The sequence below is a fragment of the Anopheles coustani genome, chromosome 2, assembly GCF_943734705.1.
Source record: "Anopheles coustani chromosome 2, idAnoCousDA_361_x.2, whole genome shotgun sequence".
NCBI classification, from domain to species: domain Eukaryota; kingdom Metazoa; phylum Arthropoda; class Insecta; order Diptera; family Culicidae; genus Anopheles; species Anopheles coustani.
Window position 1 is genome coordinate 65,707,305 of NC_071289.1, and position 23,722 is coordinate 65,731,026.

Here is a 23,722-nt window from a genome sequence, read left to right on the forward strand (position 1 = left end):
CAGATTAGATAACTGTTTTGCGAGAAAATCGATAAATCTGAATCACGTCGGCAAAGGCTTGGGGGGACTTACTCTTTCTTTGCGTAACAGGCTTGCTGTGTTGTGTCTGTCGCAAGCTATGATTATAAATTAACGGCTCATCGTATATGCAGGGTAGGTTGTTTTTTACAAAAACATACACAAACACACTCAACACACGGCACTACCTTATGCTATCACTCGAGCGCGATGCATCTTATCAGCAGCAGCAAAAGTTTGCTAAAGTCGCTTGAAAAATAAATAAACCATTTCCGATTACTCCTCGTACCCTTCCACGCACCGCACGCAATTGCTTCTCTACAGCTAGTGGTGGGCATCGAATACGATTCATTAGTCCGATCCGTTCCATTCAAGAAATAACGGTTCGGGAATTACTGTTGATCTGCGGTCGGAATCGAGCAGTTTTACAACATATTTAGAGAACCTTATTTTCTGTAGAGCTAGAACTATTTTGTTGGTCCTCCTTTTTTCGAAACTCATCCTTTTATCTATAAATTCCTTGTATTATTTTCGATAATAAACTTAACGAAAAGCTAAGTTATTACAATCATTGCTAAGTTATTATTATCGCAACTAGTTATTAAATAATGTGCAAATTCAAGCAGTTTACTACACTTTTGATGGGAGAAAAAGGACAGGAGATACGATGAAAAGGACAAGCGTCGGATGCTACGGACCAGCGGGTTCGAAAAGTTTGATACAACTCTACCTTCTACAGCTGCTGTAACAACGGTACAAATGCACCGCTGCAACAAGGTTAGATGTGTTGCAAATGCATCACGAACGCACCTGAGGAAATTACGAAGGAATTGGGTAATTGCAATTAGGGGCACACTGAAACGGACGTTGAATCAACCCGAGTTATGATTTAATTGGCATTGCCTTCGATGACTCCAATTAGATAGCTACTATAAAAGGAGATTAATTTGTTGAGGCGAGCGGAAATTTCTTTGCCCGTTGATAAATGAAGAAACACGTTTTTTCTGCTTTGCTACTGATGATATTAGTTCGGTTAAAAGTTATAATAAGGTTAACTTACAACACCAAACCCTTTCCTTTAAGACTTCGCTACTATAATGTTAGTTTTATGTGAGATAATTCCTCACTAGATATGGGAGCTGGCCATAGTTTATGATAATGGTCCAAAATATGCCTACGACATCATTACATAGAAGTGTTGTGGCTTAAAACTCATGCTCAGTCATGTTTAGGAAAAAATGGAAATATATAGTTTAAAACAATGGCTATTAATTGATCATATTGTCTCACATAATACTTGACACAGTTCCGTTTCAGTTTTCTTTTTTGGTTTTGTAAATAAAGTGTCGTTCTGGTTTAAAGATAATCTAGACTCATCGAACCGCTCGAGACACCTCTCCTATAATACCTGTTCCCCAATATTGTTCAGATGTTGTGAGTTTGCTGTATAATTGCATTGCCCTTATCTAAAAACTTTTTGTCTGTCAACAGACCCCCAGAGTTTGTCCCATTCGAGATGTAGATGAACTAACATGTTTTAAGGAAAAGCTATAAAAAAAAGTTTTATATCGAATGCAAAGTGTTAAATGGAATGTAGCAAAAATTTGCTTGGTGAATGTTGACTAGACTTAGGTGAATGTTCCTTTCTGATTCACTCAATCACACTCTATACTATCGACTGGAATCATAACATTCTGCAAAAAACTGGCCCTTAATAAGCTAAATTGAAATGGAAGAAGTTGGAAGTGGAACTATTCGCCTGCTAGGAACGAATCTGAAAACTTGTAGTGATAAAAACGAAAATTCGTACCGAAACAACGTTTGCTTTGTTTATCGCTATGCTAGAAAACAACAATTGATAACTATGCCTTCGCAAAGAACTGTTACTGCATGTGCATGCTACGCAACTAGAGAGATTGGAGTACTAAATACCCATGTTGGTGGGAAACTGTTTATACGAGAAATTACACTAATACCGATAACACAACTTTTAGACAGCTCTACAAATTGGATTAATCTGCTGAAAAAATTGGCTACGCTAACAATATGGCTACGACACGGTAGGTTCCATTCGAATCCTCGAAATGCCTTCGGGTCTTGGGTGCCAGAACATGCCAAAACGCTAATCTTTAAAAACGTCACCAGGAGTTAGCTGGTCGACTTGAAAAAGGGATTGCACCTATTTCATCTACTATCGTTGTTTGTTCCATTTTCTGTGTAAATCCATTACCGTGTTTTCATACTGCATCCACGTTTGGCGCGAAAGGTTACCATTTTAAATCGGTATATCACTATGTGGTCCCGATGAGAGTGCCATTTTCGAGAGCGTTGACAGCGAGCGCTGTGAAAAGCTCGAACAGTCGGAAGAGGTTTCGTTGAACAACTTGCGGAAGCTAAAAAGAGTGTGAGGAAGTGAACAGTTGGTCCTGCCGGTTTCTTTTTCCAACACCCGGTTAATACTTACAACTTTCTTATACCACTTTCATTACTCTTTTTCCACGGAGCATCGTCCGGTTCGTAAGGCAAAGGGCCTTGTACAGGCAATTCGCTGATATCTATGGGTTTATCAAGGTTCGGTTCCTTCTGGCACACGTCCGTGTTACTACCACCGGTCTTTCCTACCACTCCGATCGCCTGACACGTCATCAGTTCTTGCTCGAGATCACTCACACGAGCTTTCAGTTCGTTGCGATCGGTCAGCACCTCCTTCAGCTCCACCGTCGAGAAACGGGGACGTTCGTCCTCGTTCACACGGTTGGCTAAGTCTTCGTTTTCCTTCTCGGCCAGGCCAAGTTGATTCCGCAGCGCCTTGATCTCATGATGTTGGTCCTGTATTTGGGCCAGAAAGTCGGCCCGTTCTTCGCAGAGCGTAACAATCTGACTGTGCGATAGCTTCTGTCGCCTGCGACTTTCGCTTATCACCTTCTTCAAACGGTCGTTCTGGCTCGACAAACTCTCGATTTCGGCCATCTTTTCACACAGCTCAATCTCTTTCCGTTTCAGCTTTTCCTCCAGCTGCGAGAGCTGAATTTTGTGCTCGGATTTCTTGTACGCCGGAGACTCCGGGTCCAACGTATTCGAACCATTGTTTGAGTCACCGTTCGTGTCGTTTTCTCTTGCCCGTTCCTCCAATTGGCTGCTGTTTTCACTCGCCGTCTGTGCAATTCCACGTTGCAGTTTACGGTTTTCCTCCTGCAACTTATCGATTACTTTGAACAGCTCCTTCGCCTCGTTACGCCACTGGTCCTCGATGGCTTCCAGCTCCTGTACGTGAAAAAAGTAAGTTTCGCTCCATCCGTCCATGGTCTATCACCAACTCACCTTTTCATATCGCGACCGGGAGGCTGCTTTCTGCTCCTTTTCCGCTTCCAGCTGGGCAATCTTTTCCTGCAGCTCCTGCACGGTGACATTTTCGCTTTCATTCTGGCAGGTCAGCGTTTCCATCAACTCCAACGCATTGACCACTTTCGTAATCAAGCCCGAGACGGCATTTGCTCCATTAGTGTCGATTATTGTCTCAAACTCTTTCCCGATTTCCAATGCTAGGTCGTAAACGTCGACCACCGTAAACTTTTCCGCGACATTCATTTTGTAATCACGTCCACTGTACGATGCACAAATAGTTAATTTCAGCTCGAAACAAGGGAAGGGACGAGTCACTATTTTGCAGGCGCAGGACCAAGGTTATTTGAAAAGCAATATTTGATCTTGAAGGCTGGATAAGGCCTTGTTACGCTGACGTTTGTCGCGATAGTTAGGTTGGAAAAGTGAGAATAGATGCGGCATTGAAAATAAGTGAAAGGTTTTATCAATTTTCAAAATACAGTTTTGAACGTTTGTGTAGTGTTTTAAGTTTTAAAACATAGAATTTTAGAAAAAAAAACCCTAATATTGCTATGTGTGTAAGTTTTATTTATTCTATAGTCTTATGCTTGCATTGAGGGCACTATTGCAATGAATATAACGCATTTATTTGCAAAGAAGCTATATATGCTGGTTATATAGAAAGAAATCAAACCTTGGGTGCGGAGATGTATGCTATGAGCTAACCTGTTGAGACATAAACAAATAGATACCTTGATTTTTTGCGATGACGTCATTACAGAAAAACTGTCAGAAATGTTGCAATTTAAAATGACTCCCACAGATAAAACAACGGAAAAACGTGTCCAAAATGCTTTCGTGGAGTATTTGTGGGAAAAAAGGGTAAAACCTTTGGTTGACTGTTGTTTACTGCCTTGTAATATGCTTGCTTCAGGTTATTAAAGATGCAGAAAAATCAAATCAATTATAATTGCACTCGAACGAATAAGAAACGCTAAAGAATTTTAGTTTATGGAAAAAACAAAGATTAACAAATTCCTAATCGTTATTCTTATTTTTTCATACTTACGAGTATTAAGAAGTAACGAATAGCAACGTTCATCGAAAGAACTAGTTCTCGTGTATATAAGTAAGCAAAGAACTGGAATAAAGTGAGTTGCAGTTTAACCACCGATCGAGCAAGTCGTGTTTATATTCTTCCACACAAGTGTAGTTTTTCCGAACAGGTTATGGGCCCAGCTCCAACCATGGAGAAGGCGAAATACAACATACCGCTTTTCAACGGAGACACCAATTTCCAGAATTGGTGTTTCCGCGTGCAAACGGTTTTGGACGCGGAAGGTGTGTGGAGTATAGTGTCGGCCGAAGACATAAAAATCGAAGAACCAGCATTCGCGAAGGCAGACAAAAAGGCACGAAGCCTTATTGTAAATTTCCTTGCCGACGAATGCCTGGAAATCGTTAGGGAAGCGACCACGGCCAAAGAAATGTGGTGCAACCTAAGCAAGGTATACGCTCGAAAATCGGTAGCGAACCAAACGATTCTAAGGAAGCAACTCGCGCGCTTACATATGGCCGAGGGAACATCGATAATGACGCATTTGCGTGATTTCGATGAGCTGGTTCGTAAATTAAAGACAGCTGGGGCGAACCTTACGGATGGAGATTTGGTCTCGCAGCTGTTCTTAAGCCTGCCAGATAGCTACGACCCGTTGGTGACTGCTCTGGAAAACATGCCAGAAGCAGAACTAACGATCGAGCTAGTAAAACAAAGGCTCCTCGCGGAAGACCAAAAACGTAATATACGTGGTGAGAAAAGTGAGCGCGAAACGTCGGCAGCCTTTATCGGGCAAAAACATAAAGAAGTGAAAAAGTTTACAGAAAAGTGCTATAACTGTGGAAAAGTTGGACACTACAAACGGAACTGCCGAAGTAAACCACAAAAGTGGAAGAACAATTCGTCACGCACGTGTTTTATGGTTGATTGTGCAGAAAAGGAACGAGATGCATCAATGTGGTATGTTGATTCAGGTTCAACAGAGCATATCACGAATGAGAAGAGTCTGTTTAATAAATTGCAAAGACTTCCTGAACAAGTTACAATCGCTGCTGTGAAGGAAGGGGATCTCATTACGGCCACACATGGTGGTGATATAGATGTTTTTTCGGTTCCAAATATGGGTCCACCGGTTTTTATAACCATAAAAGATGTCATATACATGGAACATGCGCGCGTGAATTTATTATCAGTGATAAAGATGGTGGAAACCGGGTTGCAAGTGATTTTTCAAAATAATAAAGTGAAAATACTTCGCGGTAAGAATGTCATCGCAGAAGGAAAGAAAAACGGAAAACTGTACAGTGTCAAATTTTATAGAGACAGTTCAAAAATTTTTTTTGGTGGTCGCATAGAAAAGGACCAGGAACTGTGGCATAGGCGTTATGGCCACATAAGTTCGAAGAATTTACAAACACTTCAAAAGAACAATTTGGTGCTAGGTTTACCAGTTTTAAATTCCGTGAAAAACAATTGCGATACCCAAGTATGTGAAGCATGTGTTCTCGGAAAACAAACAAAAGAACCGTTTGCGAAACGGCGAAGTGAACAATCCAGCAGACCGCTTGAAATAATACACTCCGATGTATGTGGCCCCATGCAGGAAGCAGGGATGAACGGCGAACGATTTTTTGTCACTTTTATAGACGATTGGAGTCGTTTTACAATGGTATTTCTGATCAAAACTAAAAACGAAGTGTTCGATAAGTTTCGTGAATATGAAGCCATGGTCTCTAAAAGGTGTGGCATTGGTATCTCCAGGTTGAGATGTGATAATGGTGGAGAATATAAAAACCATCGGTTTATGGATTACTGTAAAAGTAAGGGAATACAAATGGATTTTACCGTTCCCTATTCCCCGCAGCAAAACGGTACAAGTGAGCGAATGAACAGAACCCTAGTGGAAAAAGCGCGTACAATGCTTGAAGACAGTGGTGTTCATAAAGGACTATGGGGTGCCGCTATACAAACGGCAGCATACTTAATAAATCGTAGTCCCACGGAAGCTATCTGTAAAAGTACACCCTACGAAATGTGGAACAAAAGAAAACCAAATGTGTCCAATCTTAGAGTGTTCGGTTCGAACGTGTTTGTTCACATTCCAAAACAATTTCGTAACAAGTTCGACGGAAAAGCGTGGCGCGGAATAATGATCGGGTACACAACAAACGGCTATCGAATTTGGAACCCCGCGAGAAGGGAAGAAGTTGCTGCTCGTGACGTTATTTTCCTGGAAGACAAAGTGCGGATAGGTTCGAGTCCAGTGAAAGAAGACAGTTCAGAGGATATATCAAACAACAATCACCAGAATGTCGAACAATTCAGTGAAAAGGAAAATACGGAAAGTGATTATGATAGCGCTTTGGACGAGACGGTGAACGTTCCTGAAATGGCAGATGCAAACGAAAGCCAAATTTGCAGTAATGAAAAGGTGTCAGAACTTCCATTAGTTGATGCCGTCGAGAATTCGGACAATGTTTCCAGAGAAGTCAACAGGCCGGTTCGCAGCACACAAGGTAAGCTGCCACGGTGGATGTCCGAGTATGTATTGGAAGCAGTCAACACGTCGGAAGGTGATCCCTCAACTGTACACGAAGCCATGGGTTCCGCGAATGCCGTTGCATGGAAGAAGGCAATGGATGACGAATTAAAATCACACAACGATTTGGGAACATGGGAGTTGACGGAATTGCCGGTCGGTAAAACAGCCATTGGATGTAAATGGGTGTTCAAAAGAAAACTGGATGAAACAGGTAAGACCATACGGTACAAAGCTAGGTTGGTCGCACAGGGCTATTCGCAGAAACCCGGGATAGATTTTCATGAAGTATACGCTCCTGTAACCAAGTATACTACCATTAGAACAATATTAACAATAGCAGGAAGAGATAAGCTAATCCTGAGGAATATGGACGTTAAAACAGCTTACTTAAACGGAGAGATAGATGAAGAAATTTATATGTTACAGCCACCAAATTATGAACTAAATGGTCAGGAGGAGAAAGTCTGCAAAATAAAACGTAGTATATATGGGCTGAAACAGTCAGCCAGATGCTGGAATTTAAAACTTACAAAAGTATTGGAAGGTTTAGGTTTTAAGAAAAGCATGGCAGACGAAGGACTTTTCGTGACAAAGAAAAAGAAAACAACAATGTTCTTAATTGTATATGTTGACGATATACTTATTGCTCACGATAATGAAGACGAAATCAAACAAATTTATGAGGAACTTCGTAGACATTTTTCGATAACGTGGTTAGGAGAAACAAAATATTTCCTAGGTTTGGAAATTCAAAAAGATGATTCGGGAATTTACAACCTCAGTGTAAAGAGGCACATTGACGATATTATTACAAAAGTTGGGCTTGGTCAAGCGAAACCAGCATTGTCTCCAATGGATACTGGTTACATAAAGGATGACTCTGAAAGTAAATTTTTTAAGGATATTACTGAATACAAAAGCGTAATAGGGAGTTTAATGTACATTGCCCTCTGTGCCAGACCAGACATAGCAGCCAGCGTTGCCATACTAGGACGAAAAATGAGCAACCCAACTATGAAAGATTACGTTGCCGCGAAGCGAATAGTAAGGTATTTGATTAAAAGTAGACATTTGCAACTGAAATTAGGAGGTAATCCCCAAAAGGATGTGCAAGCCTATACCGATTCAGATTGGGCTGAAGATAGGACCACTAGAAAATCGACTACTGGATACGTGATTTTTGTCGCAGGAGGAGCTGTTTCTTGGGCGAGCCATAAACAGACTTCAGTAAGCCTCTCATCAATGGAAGCTGAGTACATAGCCTTGGGCGAGACATGCCAAGAATTAGTGTGGTTCAGAAAACTCTTATCTGACTTAGGAGAAAATTTAACGAAACCAATAACTATATATGGCGATAATCAGGCATGTTTAACTTTCGCTAAGACAGGAAGATCTGGTAGACGATCGAAACATATTGATACAAAGGAACATTTTATAAAAGACCTTTGTGAAAAGAAAATCATTGAACTGAAATATTGTCCATCGGAAATGATGAGAGCAGACATATTGACGAAACCGTTAGGAAATGTAAAGCATTCAAAGATGGTGCAAATGTTGAATTTAAATGAACGTTGAGGAGGAGTATTAAGAAGTAACGAATAGCAACGTTCATCGAAAGAACTAGTTCTCGTGTATATAAGTAAGCAAAGAACTGGAATAAAGTGAGTTGCAGTTTAACCACCGATCGAGCAAGTCGTGTTTATATTCTTCCACACAAGTGTAGTTTTTCCGAACAACGAGAAATTGGTTCTCATTATTCGGGAATCAAATGAACAAATGATACCCCTAGCCACACTTATCTACTTTGTTTCCAATTGTTATTTTATTTATCCATCTAACTTAATCGATTCTATAAATTGTTGAGAGTGTGACGATGCTTCGTCTAAACCGAATCTCTGTGGAGTGCAGTTTTTCTCGGTTCGTTGTGATATTTTTCCGGCTGTTTACGTAACGTAAGGCCGAAAACTTAATCCATTCGGTGGATCACAGGCAAACAAACCGGATCCAACGCCAACGATGTCGTCCGCGTTTCCAGCGACGCCCCGACCGCTGCCGGCGACCGTTTGAAATTGTTGATTGACGAAAAGGGCCGCCGTGTGTTGTTTGCCGGCGACACCATTACTGTCACGTTTATCCTTCGGATGATCCAGGACGCCGGATAATTTACTCACCACTCCGGCCTCGTTTTGCCGACTCAAGGGACGTCCATCATGTTCCGACGGTTTGTTTGCGCTTCCGAACGATGCGCTGGATCCGGTTGCAGCTCCCGTCGAGCTCGAACCGTTATGCTGCTGAGTGGCACCAGCATGGGCGTTACTCGAACCGATGGTTCCGTTACCGTGGTTACTGGTGTTGCTACTACTACTGCTACTATTACTGCTGTTACTGCTACTGTTATTGTTGGCGTTGCCACTATTGCCGCCGGTGGAGCTGTTGCTGTACTTTTTTGACTCGTTGACCTTCCGCGACCGTTTCCACTTCATGCGTCTATTTTGAAACCAAATTTTTACCTTTACCCGAATGATAAAATCAAAAATGTATGTTAATCGGCAATGAAACGTACGGAGTCAATGTACAAATCCACTCTAAACATTGCAGTGCTTCAAAACGCATTCGGTGGTTACCTGTGTTTCAGATAGGAGCAAATTGTTGGCCACTTCGTACCGCTTTGGTCTCGATAAATATTTGCTGACTTTAAACTGCTTTTCCAGCTCCAGTAGCTGCTGCGAAGTGAACGCGGTTCGCGGTCGTCGCGCTTTTCCGTATACCGAGTTCTGACCTGTGTTTCGAAGAGGAAAAGAAAAAGAAAATAAATAGAAACATCAGCCGAGGAAAACAAGTTTTTTTTCTACGTGCTTGCAGCATATTTTGCTTTTCGCATTGCTTCCTCGTTGGACTAATTTTGTTTGCACATTAAGAGATGCTGGAGAGCGTACATAACAGTTCCAGGCGGTATACTGCCATCGGAAGGGGGAACGCTAATGCACTGTTAATCTGTAGTGCTCAAATAGAATGGTAATAGCTTAATAATGCTATGTCACTGGTCAAATGAAGCAGTGAGTAAATCGGAAAGTAGATCCGCAGTCGAACTGCATTGTTTTAAAATTCATTTGTAGAACTCCGAGTTCCATATCGTCTGTAGATTTTAGACATTATTGACGGTAGGAAATGTTTTAAGAAAGAATTATTCCAGGAAATCGAGCATATGATAAGTAAATATCTTCTTTACAATTCGTTACCAACTCAGTTAATAGGAACACAAGCCATTCAATTGCCTTCAAACGGTTATGGTCGTTCTATTTAAATCGAAGGGCTTGCAACACAATTACAACTCTGTTACCTATTTAAAAATACACCCAAAAGCATCAAAATACACTCCAGTAGACTATAAAATTATCCGAAAAGCACATAAAGCCGTCCGAATTCCACCATCAAGCTGGTTACGCCATATTGAAGTTCATTTTGGACACACCCACCGGTCGCGGGTGTGGCCTAGAATGAACTCCACGTGAGCCGATTCGTTGCATTGTTCTCGAGCATTTTCCAAAGAAAAGCGCAAGCTCTTTGTTGAATTGCAGTTGCATTATATGCATGTGGACGATACATAAAATTCATCCTACTCGTTTTTCTTTTGCTGGTTTGAAGTACATGATTCCCTGTGGATGAGTTTACTAAATGCGATAGAAATCGACTGTACGGGCAAGCTAACAAACCGTTCAAATGGTTTAACATTGTATTCCACATTATCCGGTAGCAAGGATAAATAAATAATTTATGATCACAATAAATAAATAAACGGGTATGAAAGAGTTGATTAATTGTAACGCTTGGGTTCGTTCCCGACGGAGGATGGATAAGAGTTTAGTGAAGTGATTTTTCGTAAGATTATTCGTTCGATACTGTTTTTGGTAGAGTGTACTTACAACAAATACGAACTAATTCAAATAACTATAAATAATACAGGAAACAATAAAAATAATTTAGGGGGCTCAAGGCGCTGCTCGAGAACACGCCACGATTGATTCTGGCAACCCCCAGTATTACGAACGGCTGACGACCAATCTATAAAATACCGTCGGTCGGTCACAGTAACTCTCTTGGGAGAAAGGCCTAGTCCCACAAGGGGATGTTGAGTCATTTAAAATAAAAATAAATTGTATGCACGTAACCAACTTAGAAATGATGGATCAAACCATTACTGATTTCAATAATTCTTTTTCATAAACCGAGAAAGCCCGTAATAAGGCCTAATTGCAGGGACGAAATGCTCTGAGATCCAAGCATGTCTTTAACAATACGGCAACGCCCTTAAGACCTTAATAAATAAAATAAACTATAAATGTTTTAATAATATAAAAGCATCCTTAACCAAAAAAATGGATCTATCTTCAACGCAATTTCCATATGTAAACACACAATCATAACCGCACATGTTTCAAAAGAAAACGTTTTCCTCTTATTGTTAGCAACGATGAAATCAAATTAAATGTATCTAAACGACGTTTAATGTCAGCCAATTGATTTAAAAAGAGTAGAAAAAGGAGAAATATCGTACAGGGGGAATCATAAGATGCTAGAAATGTGTATTAATTAGTTTGCGTCCTACTTGAATCAGCAACATTTTTAACGAAAATCATCGTATTAGCTTTGATTATAATTATAATATATAAATGTCTTAGGTCAGACCCTTAAGTATGAGTGTTAAGACACAATATAAATATAAAAAGAAGTTAATTATCAAATTCCTAAAACCGATTCTTTTTCTTCTTCAATCGCCTATCAGAAAACTAAAGTTCATCGATCATGTTTATTAAACAAATGTTATATTCATTCAACCACGTGTCAAACTATGCAAATTTCTCGAACCCTCGGTACGCTCCGTCACTTTGCAAACTGCAACTAACGGTGCTCTATCGAACACTAATCGATTGGTGGCGGCACCAGAGCACTTGACACCGGTTAATATGTGCAGCACGGTCGCAAAGTGCAAGTGGTCGGAAACGGGGACGTTCGCGCCCCCCTGGAGTCCACTCGGCACAAACCCGCCGAGAGATGCCGCAATTTACATCCGCGCCGTAAAACGTCCTTCCCCCTTCATTCCAGTGCATCCGACGTATCCGACCGGGTTTTATTTATCAAATTATCAAATTGATTGTAAACACTTAGCCCCCGCTGCTGCTAATTGGCTCCGGCGCAGTTTTGCAGTTCGGCAGTGTCGGTGGTCTGGGGTGATGATGGGTGATAAAGACGAGGACATAGGGTGGAATGAAGAGAGTGCCGTGGCGAGAGACGAAGTGATAGTATCGTGAGGGATTTGGGAGGAGAAGGACGAACGGGGATGTTGCTCCCGAAGCACGAAGCCCATGAATATAATTCAATTAGTACCTAATCAGATGATCAGTAATTTGTCTGTTAGCACATATGCGAGCAATTTTTGAACCTTCCACGCAACGAGGGTTATCGATGGAAGGTGGAAGCGAGACAGTGCTGCTGGGAGGGCGAGTGATAGAGCGAAAGGGATCAAAAGGGCGAAGGGAAATGTCATAAATCACAAACCGGAGCAGGGGGGCAAAGCTGGTGCTTACCTAGGAGAGACCGAGAACGAGGCAAAAAGACCGTAGAGAAGGTGGAAAATGGTGATGGAAAATGAAAACGAGAGAAACAAGGAAGGACAGTACCGAACTGCGGCGATTCAACGCACCCAACGCTATATCAGCGTGCAGAGTAAATAGAACAGATGTCATTGTACAAAGTTAATTTGTTTAATTTGATTGCTATCGTCTCTAATATGAAGGGCGTTAAATGCGCCGGTGATACCGTTTTCCCGAGGTTTCCTCCGGGATTCGGCGTGCGGTGCGGTGTGGAGATAGGGAGGGGAATATTTGTGTAATCAAAGAGTGTCCGGGACGAGCAACCGAGCGGGCGGGTGGTGAAATGCGAAATGAACGAAACGAAGGGACCAACCAGGGTAAAGGGAAGGGAGAAAAACATTCCCTATAACGGAGAAAGATTAGTGACCCTAGTTAACTGCAATCAAATTATTGAAACCGAAAGTATTTACTTTATTCCCTCTGGCCGTTTGTGGAACGGACTCGTTCGGGTTCGTCGTGGTAAGAGTTTTCCACCCCTCCTCGCTGGAGGTAAAGCACCGTATCGATCCATGGCGGAAAAGGTACCATTTGATCTCTGAGTAAGGTCCAACGATTTCTAATTGATAATTACCTAGAAGAGTAAACAGTCAACATTTTACATTTGTATATTACAATTTTTCATAATTCATTTCATCCAAATCTTATTCTTTTAGCTCCATATCTTTTAACACTACTTGTGTTAAAAAGGGTAAAAATGTCACCTCTTAAAAAAGACAACACACAGAAGAAAAGTGCATGATTTTAAGTCTTTATTTGTCAGTCTCTGTTTCAATTGAAACCAACGTTCAACTAAGTTTCAAATTCAATAACTGATATAACAAAATAAATTAATTAAAATACAAATGATAATACAGCTGAGGTTTTTAGTACTCAAAATAATTCGCTGTTGAAAAAACTATTGGATATTGAATCGCAAACACACAGAAGAAAGGTGAATGATTTCAAGTCTCTATTTGGTTGTCAGTCTCTATTTCCATTGAAATCAATTACTTGAATTTTAAATAATAAATTAAATTTAAATGATAATACAGTTGTGGTTCTTAGTGCTTCAAATAATTCGGCGTCGAAGAAAAATAATGGGTGTTGAATTGCAAATAAACAGTGTCTACAAGACATTCCTATCATCATCTTATAACATGAAGTAGAGAACTTTGCAATACAAATCTCAAATGATTTAAAAGAATTAACTATGAAAAACAGGAGTAATAAAAAACTTTGTATGGACCAAAAAAGAGTTCGACATGAAAATTCATACTACGCGTATTCCAGAGACTTTTCAACGCTTGCAGTAGCGCCACTTTCTTGCTGACATCAACAATGCTAAATGGTCGGTATAATAAAAGACCGAGTGGCCGTTTAAGTTTCCCTGATTGCCGAGGATCGGCACCGAGGGACCGCGAGGGCGTTCTGACGCGGCGACAGGTTTTTCACCACACACTTGCTCAGTTTTCCGCCGGAGATTACCGCTGGAGGGAGATTCACCCCTTGCGACGACGCTGATTGTTCGCCAACACCGACCTCGAACCGAAGCGAAAGGGATCGAAAAGGGGGAATTTAACATACAGAGTGTACCAAGAGGGTCATCATGCCTCTCTTCCTCTCTCTCGCTTGCCTTCCTATGTCCTTTCCCTTTTCTCTCATTTTCCCTTGGCCCCTTGCTGGTGTTGCGGGTTTTATCGCGCACCATACCGCAAAGATCGCGGACACCGTATGGTCGGAAGTTTTCCAATGCAACCCTCGGTGTGATTAGAGAGATGGTGTTTGTTTGGGATCTGCTAGATAATCTAGTTGGCGATGATTTTCACGCAAAAAAGGAAAGCCACGGGAAATGCGCAGCCAGGATGCGTTGTTAAAACCGTACCTGGGGAAGGGAGTGTGTGTGCGTGTTCTTACGAATATTTTTATTTTATTTCACTATCGTCGACAGGGCTTTAATCGGCTGCATAGTGCGATTAATCGGAATCAATTAGAGTGAATTACAACGATTCCGGAAGGGATGGAACGCGTAGCATGTGGCTAGTGTTGCAGATGTGTTTTGATTTGAATCCATTGTTGTGAAACGCACATAAAAGATCATCTGTCATTCAGTCTTAACACGGAAGATTAGAAAATTTTATGAGAAATCCAGAGAAAATCTTGCAGAAACGATTGGTGTTGAAGCATTATTTTTCCACTGAAATGTAACAAATTTCTGTCCGTTGTTCTTATTTAATATGTTTTAAAAAGGTATTTCTCACTCATATTGCGACTACCAATATTCTATAGTAGTTAATCTTTAAGAATGTAAACATTTTTCAGAAGAAAACAGAATGCTGAATTGAAAACTGACAAATTCATGATCCATAAATCTTTTTTTAGAAGATAAGATATCATAATAGTAGAAGAAATATTGTTGAAAGACACTTTTAATTCGTTGTAGTAAACAAGCATCTTGATTTTTTTTTTCATCTTAAATAAAACATCTCAATCAGACACACATTTCTATTGCATCTATTGCCTAGATAAGCGACAAATAAATAAAATATCAAAAAGCGAACGGATCTCCTCGGGGGCATATCAATGAACTGGTAGCAAATTTGCAATCACAACATTACGTGACGTACAAATGACAACGACGATTCCCCAAACCCTTGAGAGACGGATGGTACGGTACATAAAAAACCATAAAGAACGATTTTTCCAACCCACTAGCTTGATTGTAGTATACTCGGGGCTCCAGCTTCCGTCCCCCTGGCTGTCAAATCTTCCCATTTGGCTTCGACCGCCTTTCTGGTGGTGCCATAAAAAAAGGAGAAAAATCGAAAACAAAAAGAAACTCAACAAGCCACCAGCCGCCACATCTTTCCACATCTCGGTGGCCGTGCCTTTCCTTGGGCCTCGGGTTTTGTTTCCTTCGGTGGAACGCCAGCGCGACAAATATCAATTCCAGCGGCGTGCCACCACGGTTGTTTGCGTAGGCGGGTTGTTTGGACTCATGCTAACAAATTTGGAGATAACTCGATTGCTTTGCCCTCCCTCCTACCCACCCTTTGTGAGCGCCCCGTCTCCCCAGTTCTGCAGTGAAAAATCAATCATACCGATCCTGCGATCGAAGGAAGTGAAGTAACTGGGAAACTGCGTACCGAAAACGATTGGAGATGATGGGTTACATGACCGCCAGACGCGTGGGGGTAACACAAATAATATCAACGTCGATATATTTATATATTGCAACATGGCTAGGTTTGATTGCATTACCAGATTACGGTAAACGGTTCTCGCCGGACGATGGGTTACGCGGGTGCTGATGTTTGGAATTGCAAATTGGGAACAATCGACAAGTGGAGGGCAAAGAAATATGATTGAGTTTCATGCAGATGACGGGAATTATTTGCACATGCAAAAATCAAACCGAACAACGGAGGGATTAAACGGCTGACTACACTTTACGACGAAATTAGCCACCCGTTCTTGGGGGGAACAGTAGTCATTGCGCGGATCTAGTATCAGTTATCGATGATTTAATTAATTCTGCAAGAATTTACACATACCGTGAGTTGCGACTCTTTGATCGATGTGAGACCGAAGAGTTTGCAAATAAGACTGTTGGGATTAAATAGCAGCTGAAGTACTGTCGGGAATAAATAATTTAACTGTTCATATCACTTAAACAAAAATCCCCGTTGCATAATGCACGGAGAAAGGAAAAGAAACACTGACAGAAAAATGGGATTGTACAGTTTATTGGACAAGTGTTCATAATTCCCTCATACTTGAGTTGGTATGATTTTGTTGTGTGGTAAGTTCCTTACATGCGTAACTTTGCAAAATGACACACATCAGAACATTATGCTACACTTTGATTTAAAAAACAACTTGTCCATTGGCGTTGATGTCCATTTGAATGTTAGAAAAATATAATGATTGATTGTTTAACTTATATTTAAATGCTTATTTTTATTGTTCAAATTCATTAGATGGTTCACAAGAATAAGTTCGAAAATAACAAGTAAAATTTTGAAACACCAGCTTAATCAAAAGCTACAAATCTGACCGGATTTGAAATGTATACCGACTCAAACACGGAGCCTTCCAAATCTGGTGCTATGTATAAAAGCAAATCCCATCAAGTGTGTGTAGCATTTACATTTATGGATATGTAAATAGTCCAGGGGAATGCGAATGCAAAAAAGAAACATCGTACGGGCCTCAAATGGGACACAGATTGAGGGAGAAATGGCATACTGAACATTATCATTTTTATATCGCACCTGTAAGCTCCGTGATTCGGGGATAGTAGATGTTGTGGTGCCTTAGAAGCTCGAGCTGAGGTAGCTGCATAAAATGGAACCGATTCCCCGCGTCGACCTGTGAGGAAAATTTGGAGCATGGGTGTGAAGCCAAGGGACGTTGTGGCAAGCAGTTTTGGTACATGGTGCCTCTCCGGCAAGCCTCCTCCTTTCGAGTCTGTTGTACCTGGTTCATATTCCGTATGAATTATCATAATTTCACGTGCCGAAAAAATAAATATCAATTTACATAATCCTCCGTACAGCACGACCCAGGGCGTATTGGAAGCTTTACGGAGTGGCACCGATGGGGACACCAGGATAGCTTTGCCAGAACCTACCGGTATACTTTTGTTACATACGGCCGGGTGTGTGTCGAAGGAGGCCGCATTCGACGTGAAGATAACCTGCGACGGGCAGAGGTTGTAGAACGGCAGATAGTCATGTTGGCTCGGGGAGGCGGACTTCGCCATTTGGCTCATCCCGCAGTCGTCCATATCCTGCGGTTCCACGCTGCCGGGGTTGATGGACGAGCACGAGTCGGAAGAGAAGGTGGACTCGGACCTGAAATGGATTAAAATGTATCTACTAATTAGGAAGTATGGCACATGTTTTTTTTACCAGTTCAACAAATAAGTAAAACTTTCAAATTCAAACTAAATTTCCAAATACAACGTAACGCAGGAGCACGTTCCAACATAAAACCATTCGAACGACTTTATGTTTATCGTTCACTTTCAATTAGTCGATGTTACCGAAATCAAATTAGCTGTAATGTGATAAGCTGATAATGCAATGCTGCTCAAATACAACAATCGATGTGATTCACATCGATCGATTGCTAGACGACACACGCTAGAGGTCTCTTTTTATCGCTCTCCGGGAGAGCTGTTTTCTGGACGCATCAATTAGTTCCTGTGGTCAATCAAATCAAATCTCGTCCGCCCAATCGATGACAACATTTTTTTTTTAAAGGGCCACGATAACTTCACATAAGTTCAACAAGGACCATCAACCCCACCGGCCAACCGAATCATCCCAGAAGCTCGGACCGATAACTGGTCTGATAGCAAATGCTGTTTGATTTGCTTCGGTCGCGTGTGGTCTCGTGATAAGAGGAGGTTTGTCGTTTTTAGTGTTCTTTTCTGGTTGCACCCTTTTCTTATTGGGGGGACTAATTTGTTTGATTTTACGATATTGATATGGTTATCGAAAATTTGGCTTTGGTTTTAGACTGGTTTTATTGCTAGGATAGTTATTTTAACTTAAAGTGCATTCTCCTAAAGGCCTTTGTTTAAATATATAATATGTTTGCTTTATTGCTAACTTTTTCATTTTTGTTTAATTTAAGCTAAAAGTTTTAATTTTCTATAACAACATTATTTGTATATTTTATTGTTTTCATTTTTCACTTTATTTTAATTATGTTACTGATTTGAATTATGATTAACAAAATAATTAACGAAATGAGTATATTTAATAGAATAGCGGGAAATAGAATTCACGAAAGCTATTCGTTGAGATTATTACTTATAAGGAACAAAAAACAAGTTCTATGAAATATATCCTTGCTGATTTAATAAAAATTAAGCTTACTGGGCCCTGTTTCTAGGAATCAACGTTATCTAGGTTCAATGTTGTAAAGATTCAGATGTTGCATTCAGAGAACATGCAGGATTATTAAATGTAAATCCAAGTGATTAAACCGAGCCTCACAAAGTTTGAACTTATATTAAATTGAAATTATATTCGATTTTTTAAATTTATTATAATATCAAATATCAAATAAAATTAAGCCCTTTTTAATTAAGCCCTTTAATTAAGCATTAAAAGCTGAAAACAGTCGTTAAACAAAATAACCTTTTTCCACCTTCCACAAGAGAGCAAAGATTGAGTTGTAAATGTTTGGGATCAGTTTCGCTGCAGAGATAACCAAACAAATCAACCATTTTGCCTGATTTATCTCGAAGCCGAATTGTGTGTTTGGATCAAATTTTCAAGAGAAACATATTAACGACAATCTTGAATTTCGATCTGCTCAGCCGCTTCCCACGACTTCGCAAGGACCCTCCCATCAAACAACGTACACTGATCCAATTACCATCGATACAAGCACATCATTCCCCATTTCCACAGCAGTTTTCTTCCTCTTCTTCCTTTCTACATGCTCGGGTCACGAACGACGCACACACTGCGAACGATTTGCGGAGGCAACAATTGTTGATTGGCGAATGAAATATGGACGAAAAAGGGCACCCAACCCGCGTGTGGCGTCTTCAAGGCAATCGTCCACACGGTAGCATCCACTCCAGGGAACGACGAATGGCAACAATCATCTTCTTATGTGCCTTTTGCCACCGTCTTCCTGTCGGATGTACTCACAGTACATAATTCGTCCTGCATGTGTGTTTGTGTGTGTATATGCTTAGATGTATGTTTGTTCCATGCCAACCCCCTCGTCCCCCTTGATGCGAATGGCAATCAAGCATCGAACACACAATCACATTGCGCATGTATCGTTTAATGCGCAATGATTTGTTGGGCTCGGCTGAATTTCGGTTCGAATTCCCCCCGGCAGGGGACCATTCCCCAGCAACGGCCACCTTTTTGAGCGACGGCGTACAAGGTCCTAGGCGCTTCGGTGCGATAAATGGATTGCGTACTGATTTTGGTCGACGTGTAGAAAATACTTGAAAATGCTTGCTCGTTCTGATATAAATCACAACGAATGACAACGGATATATCTGTGCTTTGGAGTGCTATGAACTATGAACGGCCAGCTTCAACGAACAGCATCGCATTTCAGGATAAATACATATCATGCAGACACGAAATATTGATTTTAGGACGCGGTTGTGCATTTGAAAAAAACAGAAAATACTTTAAAATAACATTCATCTTACTGAAACTATACTAAATATATTTTAAACAAAAAGGAATTTTTGTTTGCAAGGACAGAAATAACAGAAACGTAGCATATGTTAGTTTGGTTTGATATTTTAATCTTTACTACTTTATGAATCTTTAAAAAAAACAACAACTATACTTTTTTAAAATTTTTGCAATCGCCTCAAATACTTTGATACTACTAGTTCTGATAATAGTTTACAATCCAACAACTGGTGCAATTTAATTTTACGTGTATAAATTCAAAACACCCGTTCATAAGTGACATGACCAAACACTCCCAGTGCGCAAAATCATCGTGCTTTCTCGTTCTGTCTAATTGACAATTGTTAACAACAAAACGAGATAGCATGACGATTTTGCACGCTGGGTTTAGCCTATATGACAAACGCCACAATCTAAGTGTTATCTAGCCCTTGCCACACCAGGAGCAACTACTATCTATCAATTAGTGTCGTGAACACGTATTATCAAATAAACTCATTAATTAGCTGCACACGTACACCACGCCTTCCGCCGTGACTAGTTCACGCACAGGTGCCAATAATAAGTCTATCAAAATCGATGATACCAACCACGCGATGCCGTGTGTTCCGGCGTTTTCCGGCCTGATTGACGTGTGCGCCAGAGTCCCGCACGGGTAGTGGTGGTGGTAAGGAAATTAATTTGGAATTGTCATGTAAGTGATTGCTTCTGTCTGCCTAGATGATTAATCTCCACGCTACGTGCACGGTAATGCAATGTACTGCTTCCCCAAAATAGGTACATAAACATGGACCCGACGAAGATAACGCCAGCCAAGGCATACCAAGGTGGAACACGGTTAGTTGATAATGATAACGTATCCGTTGCATAGGGTTGCATCAGATAGTGTGTGGAATGAAAATTGATTTAAACGGGCCAAAATTGAACATCCAATTGATTTTGGACGTCACAGCAGAAGAGTTTTAATTACATCCGATAATGATTGTGGGCCGAAGGTGATATGAAACTTGAGATTCTTTCATATAGCACACTTCTGTTATCTTCTTAATTTCTGTTAAATTAGTTGAACACTGATAAACAGGGAAAACCAGTAAATTATATCTTTCCATAGAATATCAACCATGACATAATTCTTTTGTATTTGCATTAACATTAAGATATGATTTCTTTTACATTTTAATGTAAACACATCCCTTGCTTAGTATGAATTAAAGAAATAATCCTCTCTGTTGCAAGTGTTATGAGCTGTGCTTTTCAGTATTCATATAGGTGAAATCAATGCAAAAGATTATTAAATAAATAAATGTATGTTTTTTTGGTTAACCAAAATACAATGCTTTTTATGGCCAAGTAAGAGGATGTGTATGTGTAAATAGAAAACATCATCATGTTTTAGTACCGCCACTGCGAAGATGATCAAGAAGCGAAGTCTTTGCTTTTTTGAGGTGAATACTGATGCAAAGTTTCCCGAATGACTAATAAACTGTGGCTACCGTCACCGAGCGGTTGATGCTAAGCTCGGTTTCTGAAGGTGCCATTTTCTGCTAATCAACGGGCGCCCCAAGGGCACCGACTCATTATTTACAACCAAGCAAAGCTCTAATCACCAATTAGTGCCAGCCAGGACGTGCTACTTCCGTTAGCTTCCACCACCAGTTCCTTGGATGCTCCACGACAACCGTAGTCCTTTCTTCGAAGCATCAATATATCCTTTCTCGCTCTTTTACACGTTTCTCTCTCGCTAAAGTGGTTAAATAAAACAACAAAAGCGTACAAGAAAAAGAAACAGACTTCGAGTGAGCAACAACGATGGATATAATGTACTGTAATTACATTCTTTAGTATGAACTAAAAAAAAGTAGGGACTTTGAGACAACGGGTCCGTTTTCCGCGATTCGGACAATCAGCTTCCATTGGGCGGCCATTTTAGCTCCACCTACGGCTGCGCGGTAGAAAGGATGCAAACCAACGGGGGAAATCATCGAAGCAACCAAGCAAGTAATGGCGGATAGGAGGATCACTGGTGAACATGGTTTTCTTTGCATTCTATTCATTTAAGTTTTAGCAACTTTTTCTTATTACATTTATTTTTATGAGTAAGATAAGAGGGTCACCAAGAACGTTACAGCCGTTGCCAGCCAACTTTGCCTCGAAAGCGGGTGATTTTGCCTCTAACGCACGTTATTTTGAAATAGCTCATCAACTGTTGTCTCTAAAGCAACTGGTATTGAAATAGCTCATTGACAGTTGCCTCTAACGCATCTCATTTTGTCTCTAACTCATCTGACTATGCCTCTAACGCAGGCAAGGATAAAAATAAGGAAAAACCAAAGTAATTGTGGTTATGATACATTGTAAGACTCCAGGAACAATTAACATTATTATGTTGGTATACTTTAAAGCTATTCTTATGTATTTTTAAATAATTTTACGTTTAATTTTTATACGTGCCTGCATACGTATCAACTAAGAAGCCTGCATTGCGGTGTTCAACTCGGCGGCATAAACGTACTTGCTTGGATTAATGTATGTCACTTGACAGCTAAGAAAGTGCGTTTATGCCGACGAGTTGAACACCACAATGCCGGCTTCTTAGTTGTCATACGTAAAAATTAAACGCAAAATTATTCAAAAATACATAAGAATAGCTTTAAAGTATACCAAAATAATAATGTTTATTGTTCCTGGAGTCGTGCAATGGATACATTGTACCACAATTACTTTAGTTTTTCCTTATTTTTCAGCTTGAGGCAACCCAGACGCGTTAGGGACATAGTCAGATGAGTTAGAGACAAAATGAGATGCGTTAGAGGCAACTGTCAATGAGCTATTTCAATACTAGTTGCTTTAGAGGCAACAGTTGATGAGCTATTTCAATCATAGGTGGGTTAGAGCTGAACATAGGTGGCAACGGCTGTATGATAGCATTTTGTACTTAATGTTTATAACTGAAAATAGAATCAATGGCGAATTCATTATGTTTGTTTGGTTTACAATTTTATTGATAATGATCATGTACATATTGCCTACATGGCTTAAAAGAATGATTCTACAAAACTCTATTATGCTAGCACCTTTTTATCTGCTTCATAAAATAAAAATATTCACAGATGAAATTCGTTTATAAAAATCCTTTATCGTGTAATTTTTGCTTCACTAATGGCATACGGCATTAATGGTTGATATATTAAATAAACTGTATGGTTTTATTATTTTCGTATTTGGTATTCTCCATTCGAATAAATCTATTTTATAACATATTGCATTGGAAGTTCTTCAAGTAATTTCTGCTCATCTCTGCATATTCCTACTGACTCAAGCCTTTCAATTTTTAAAATAAGGTCTATAAGGTATAGAACAATGTTATCAAAGGGCAAAGGCAAAGTCCATGTTTGGTTCTTATAAATATTATTTTTTCAAATCATGTCGCAAAAATCAGTTATAAGGCTAGACGATAAATCGAAGTCCATTTCCTCGTAGCTTTGTTAGGATTGATGCTTGTTTGTTTACACTTTCCAATACATTATTTCTAGATTTCGGCTTTAAAAATTAGTATGTAGCAAATGAAGGAATCAGTTTAAATGAAATAAAAATCGTTTTCCAAATTAGGTCATAAGGTCGATTACGTTATGAAGTGTTACGAAAGTCAATATTTTTCGAAGAATTACCTCGAATTTCGGTCATCACTTCCGTTAAGTCCATCACCCATCAGATCACCGTGCGAGTGGTTGTCCTTCGCCAGGGTTGGTGATGTTTGTTGGCCTGTAGTTGCATCCTGCTCTTTGCTGGCAAGCAGTGCCTCAATGCGAAATGAATTTGCATTGTTGCTAGTTTTCGTGGTCCTGCACAGGACGTCCGATCCAGTACCAGACACAGCATCCATGTTTGAGTTGAGCTCACTTCCTGTTAAAAGTCCCGTCGCTGTTTCACTTGTCTCCACAGCACCGTTATGCTGTCCTGCACCACTCAT

At 40.3% G+C, this 23,722-nt stretch overlaps 3 protein-coding genes across 3 annotated transcripts in view; all 3 read right to left on the minus strand.

The window, feature by feature from the left end:
• The window catches only part of LOC131265868 (coiled-coil domain-containing protein AGAP005037-like), a 35,475-nt gene extending 35,187 nt beyond the window's left edge, over window positions 1-288 (minus strand). The window contains exon 1 of the mRNA XM_058268206.1: window positions 73-288. The gene's annotated coding sequence lies outside the window, so the exon portion shown is untranslated. The remainder of the gene's footprint in view (window positions 1-72) is intronic.
• A 734-nt stretch (window positions 289-1,022) lies between these two features.
• On the minus strand, window positions 1,023-3,679 carry LOC131265872 (RILP-like protein homolog). Its single transcript, XM_058268211.1, has 3 exons — window positions 3,340-3,679; window positions 2,483-3,282; window positions 1,023-2,411 (listed from the first exon to the last, which is right to left on the minus strand). Exons 1-3 carry the CDS (start codon window positions 3,604-3,606, stop codon window positions 2,294-2,296), a joined length of 1,185 nt encoding a protein of 394 aa, XP_058124194.1. The 5' UTR covers window positions 3,607-3,679; the 3' UTR covers window positions 1,023-2,293.
• Window positions 3,680-8,846: 5,167 nt separating this feature from the next.
• LOC131264850 (homeobox protein Hox-B3-like) lies at window positions 8,847-23,722 on the minus strand. The gene is made up of 5 exons (XM_058267117.1): window positions 23,421-23,722; window positions 17,202-17,424; window positions 16,843-16,939; window positions 9,566-9,720; window positions 8,847-9,451 (listed from the first exon to the last, which is right to left on the minus strand). Exons 1-5 carry the CDS (start codon window positions 23,720-23,722, stop codon window positions 8,885-8,887), a joined length of 1,344 nt encoding a protein of 447 aa, XP_058123100.1. The 3' UTR covers window positions 8,847-8,884.